General features: G+C 55.1%; 1 protein-coding gene across 1 annotated transcript; it reads right to left on the bottom strand.

Moving 5' to 3' along the window:
- GPR15LG (G protein-coupled receptor 15 ligand) lies at window positions 1–5109 on the bottom strand. The gene is made up of 3 exons (XM_008149057.3): window positions 4930–5109; window positions 3422–3511; window positions 1–93 (listed from the first exon to the last, which is right to left on the bottom strand). The coding sequence occupies exons 1-3, from the start codon at window positions 4997–4999 to the stop codon at window positions 8–10; spliced, it is 246 nt and encodes an 81-aa protein (XP_008147279.3). The 5' UTR covers window positions 5000–5109; the 3' UTR covers window positions 1–7.

Raw genomic sequence — 5109 nt, 5'->3', positions numbered from 1 at the left:
GGAAACACTAAACCTGTGGGAGCGCCCCGGGCACCACCCAGAAGGGGGACTCCGGCTTGAGCTTGCATGGTTTGCAGATCCTCACACGGTGCCCTGGGAAGGAGCAATGGGCAGACACGGCAGGCAGAGCCAGGGGTGAAGAGAGGGAACACAATTAGGATTCACTTCTAGACACAATTTAAAAAAAAATCAAAGCATACTCTACCCTCCTCCCCGAGGCACAGACGAGGCCTCCGAGCACGGCCAGCCCAGGCTATCTCATCCGTCAGAGAGAAATCCGATTTCCTCGCAGGAGAGGGAGAGAAAGTGGCTTAGCTGCTCAGTTGGCTCTGCCAAGAGCAGAGTCCATTGAGGCTGAGGGGCCGGGCGGAGGCCCTGCCCACATGCATGCAGGCCCTCGCACCCTCAGACCATCTTTCAGCAATGTGTGTGACAGAGCTGGGACGAATTTATGGGACGGACAATCCACAAAAAGAAAAAACTGCATGCACTAAGGTATTCTTCAGAGTTTTGTTTTCAATAGTGGAAAATTTTAATAGTAATAAAGCATAATAAAGCACTATGACTATGAAGACTATGTTGCAACATGAAAAAAATGATTATGATGTAGTGTGAATTTTAAAAATTAAAGAATGATATACAATAAAAAATAAAACCAGGCAAACATTTTGCAGGACAAAACAAAGGAAACACAAATGAGAGGCTTATTAAGTGATGGTAATGGGATTATTCTTTTTTTTTCTCCTTCTGTTTCCAGGCTATTTCTATGAAGGCAGTGAAAGAATTAAGAACATAGGATCTGGAACCAGGTCATTTGGCAGAGTCAGGTTTACCACTTACTAGCTGTGTGACCTTCAATAAGTTACTTAACCTCTCTGTGCTTTGGTTCCTCTTGTGTAAAGATGGCCACACTAATAGTACCGAACTCTTGGGACTATTATGAGGTGGGGGATCTGACCCCTTCCAGTGCTCACGGACAGCAGGTTGAACATTGCTTTAAAAACTGCCGCTATGACAGAGCAGCTGGACAGAGTGCTACGCGGTTCTAACACTTGAGAAAAAGACTTTTTTAGTAAATTGGTCTGTGTAACTTCAGCAATTGGCCACTTGGCACATTGATTTTTGAAGATGATTTTGTTGGTTTGACCCAGAGTCCTATGCCTGGCACTTCCTGTCCCCGTCCCACCCACTCCCCCCCCCCCCCCCCCCCCCCCCCGCCCTCCGAGCGCAGCACCTGCAGGGAGCCAGAGCTCAGGAGAGCCTGGAGGCTGAGAGCAGCTGATGTCCACGCGTGGGCCACCGCCCACCGGGTTATGTTCTTTCCAAAGACAGGCGCATGGACATGCCTGTCGGCACACCCGCCCCGCTGCTGGCCACACACATGAGGAGCCCCAGCCTGGCCTGGCCGAGAGAGAACTCATGGCTTTGCTCTCAGTGTCCACCTCGATGCCTCCTGACGCTGCCATCCTGGGCCCGCTCACACCTCCTCCCAAGAAACAGCGGGCGCGGAGGGCTCAGGACCCCCGCGGCTCCACCTTCAGTGCTGTCCGCACCGAGCGAGGAGGAGGAGGAGTGCGGGGCCGCAGGTGGGGCGGGTGGCTGACGGCCAGGTGAGTCCTAGGTCCCCGGCACGCGAATCGCTTCACCAATGCGCTGCGGGAAGCCGGCTGGGGTGCGGGGTGGGGGGCGTGGCTGCAGTGGGAAGACTGGACACACCGGGCTCCTCGCTCGGCCTCAGACTCAGTTTCCCAGTCTGTGAAGCAGTGACCATGCTTCCCCGTGGTCCCGGGTTTAACTGAGATCGCTAAGGACACAATAGAACTGTTTGTTTCGCTCTTTTTGTTCTAAGTTGTTTGCAAATTTCTGCAATGGAATTTTAAACAGGTACACACTGAAAAACCCGGGCCCACCACGAGAGCCTCCACATGGAGGTTCTGGAGTCCTGTGTGACTCACCACCTCCTGGCTCGGGGCGCGGCCGCCGGCTGTTTCGCGGAGCCGTGTGCTGGCCTGTGCTGTGCACACATCCTTAACTCCCCCCCTCCTCCAAGCAGGTGCATCCTGGGGAGGGTGTGAGCATGCCCTTCTCTCCGATGGGGTGGATGCTGCTTCTCTTCCCTCGGCTTCTGCCTTATTTCTTTCACGAAACACGGCCTCTGCGCCTGGTTGGGCCTCAGGTGGGAGCTGAGTTCCAGGCAGCCCGTCAGCGGCTCACTCTCCAGCTGGCCTGGGTGCTGGGCGCCCTGGGCTCAGGGTGTGAGGTCTGGTGCTTCTCCTGGCCCCTGCGGGAGGCGATGCCCTTCCTCAGAGGAGTGGCCTGAGGCTGAGCCCCTCAGCTCCCTCTGCACAGGCTCCTGGAGCCGGTCAGGCGCGGGCGCAGGAGAGCCGCGGGAATGGGAATGGAGGCACTTAACCGGCCTGAATGTTAGTGAGGGTTTTTTTTGTCCTGAATCGTAGCAAGAAAGCAGTCATTGCTCTACATCAATGTCAAACTGTATCCTCCATTACAAATGGTGACGGAGGAGGAGCTGGTGCCTGAATCGGTCCTGCAGGGGGCCTTAGGCTGCGAGGAGTCGGGACAGGCGGCCTGGCTCAGTGTCAGGCCTGGCTGATGGCAGGCTCTGCAGCTCACCTGAGGACTGTGCAGCCCCAGGCTCTAGGTCCCACCCACCACGGCTCAGCAGAGGTCCAGCACTCCTACCTCTCACCCGGGCCAGCCCATGCCCACGCGTCAGTCTTCCCCTGGCCTGGCTGGGACCTGGGTGCCTGCAGCCTCCCCCACTGCATGCCCCCTGCCACCCAGCCATGCCCAGGCCTTCTCCCTGCCTGTGCTTCCGGGACTCGCCACCTGCCGGCCTCATCTGCCCGGCCTCTGTGCCAGCTCCAAGACCAGCCCTGCCTTGGTTCGTAGCTTCCATGAGCACTTCTCAGCCCCCTCCCTCTGTCCTCCATGCCTTCCTCTTGCACATCACAGACCCCTTGCCTGAACCCTCTCCCTCCACCCTGTTCCCCATTTTTTTTTTTAAGAGAAAGGGAGGGAGAGTTAGAAACATCAATGAGAGAGAAACATCGATCAGCTGCCTCCTGCACACTCCCCACTGGGGATGTACCTGCAACCAAGGTACATGCCCCTGACCGGAATCGAACCCGGGACCCTTGAGTCCGCAGGCCGATGCTCTATCCACTGAGCCAAACCGGTTAGGGCTGTTCCCCATTTCTTAATTGCATCCTGTTCTTTCATTTGACAGAACATATTGAGTTCAAAATGATTCATTTGTTGACTTTGGGGCTGGGGTGGTCAGTTTTCCCCACAGACTGGAAGCCCCACCAGGCAGCGATCCTATCTGTCTGTGGCCCCTCCATACCAGGCCGACCCCCGGCTTGAGCGGGACTGACATGGCCCCTCGGGGTGTGGTGCTCACCTTTCTGGGTCCTCAGGGCAGGATCAGGAACTTGGGAACAGCAGTGCTTGCCTTTCCAGGGCTTGGCAGGAGGCCGGGGGTGCCTTCTTCCTGAGGGCGGACACAGGGGGCACTGGGCTTGGTCTGTGCAGAATGACTGGCGTGAGCTTCAGCTCTCACGGCTCAGGGCTCAGACATGCTGCTTGAGAAGCTCAGGATGGGCTCTGGGAGGCCCGGGTGAAGGAGGGGCCTGGAGGTGATTTACTTTCAGGAATATTAAAGTCGATATGGAGGGATTCTCTGCCCCCAGGATCTGTTCCTCGTGTTCTTGTCCGAGAAACATTCACTGCCTTTTGACACCATAGCTCTAGCCGTGGCAATTGAACCTAAGATAATAACCCTAAATATAAGAATTATTTTATGTACACATATGCCTTTGCCACATACCTAAAATAGTGCAAAGTTGTCAACCATCTAAATGTCTAAGCATGTAAATTCATCATGCACATTCACTTGATGGCAAGTTATACCTAAAAAATATTAGTTGAATAGCACTGCTATGGAGAATCTGCCGGAGATATTCCTAAACGGACAGGAAACTTTATAGGGAAAGAGCTTTATCTTCATTAAATCCTCATGAAGGAGCAGTGGCAGCCTCCAACATGGTGAACAGAGGTCTGTCTGCACTGCCAGGCCCTGTGTGTGAGGATGCCAGGCCTGGCTCCATGTCATAGACGCACATGTCCCTTCAGGGGTGTCAGAAAACAAACCCTTCCTGTCATCTTGCTCAGAGATCACTGCTGCTGACACGCTGGTGTGAACGCTCTCAGGACCCCAATCCTAACTGTGCTTGATGAGCATCATCACGCAGTGATAAGCAACAGACACAACCTCAAACAAAAAGGCTGGCACGCAATACTGAAAAGAAACAGTCAAAATGTTGAACATGGCTATTCTCGCTTATCCCCAACCCCAATGGATGTTAACTGCAACCACTAAAACAAGAGTAAAAGTAGGCAGTTTCTAGAGGGTTAGGTAAGAGAAAAAGCTCAAAATACTCAGCTACCTACAAAATACTCATATCCACAGAGGCACAGCATCGCCCCCCACTTCTAACCCCCACAGGTGCCCTCTCATGCCTTCTGCCACAGTGTCTACTGTGCATGAGTTTGGGAGATGTTCAGACTCACATAATCTAGTAACTAATTCATTCATTCAACACACATTTACTGTGCTTCGAGCGTGGCACAGTGGCCCTTGAATTCTAGTGAGGCGGGACCGGTGCAGAGCCCCGTCTGGTCTGCGCGGGGAGCCTGCCCTCCCTCGCCTGTGTGCTGGAGCTCTGAGGAGATGATGGCGACGGCTCCCAGCCACCTTGGTGGACACTGTGGGGAGAAGTGCTGCAGAGACTCAGGAGGACAACGTCTTTGGGGCCCAGGCCTGCCTGCCAGGGGCCTGCCCTCCAACTTCCTGATTCCAGCCTTCCCGATGCTGACACCCCGTCAGGCCCAGCACCCGCACGGTCCTACCTTCCACGGAGAAGACGGAGGAGCAGAGGAGCAGCGTGCAGAGCAGGCTGGAGAGGACCAGAGCCCGCATGGTGCGGCCGGGCCTTCTGTCCGTCCCGGGAGGCAGCTGCGCCCCGGAAATCCTCCCCAAGGACACCGAGTGCCGGGGAGGTGTTCCCAAATGGGCAGGGCGCAGCAACC

This window comes from Eptesicus fuscus, chromosome 17 (genome assembly GCF_027574615.1).
Source record: "Eptesicus fuscus isolate TK198812 chromosome 17, DD_ASM_mEF_20220401, whole genome shotgun sequence".
Taxonomy (NCBI): Eukaryota; Metazoa; Chordata; class Mammalia; order Chiroptera; family Vespertilionidae; genus Eptesicus; species Eptesicus fuscus.
Note: the sequence above shows the minus strand (reverse complement) of the source record. Positions and strands in the feature narration are given on the sequence as shown.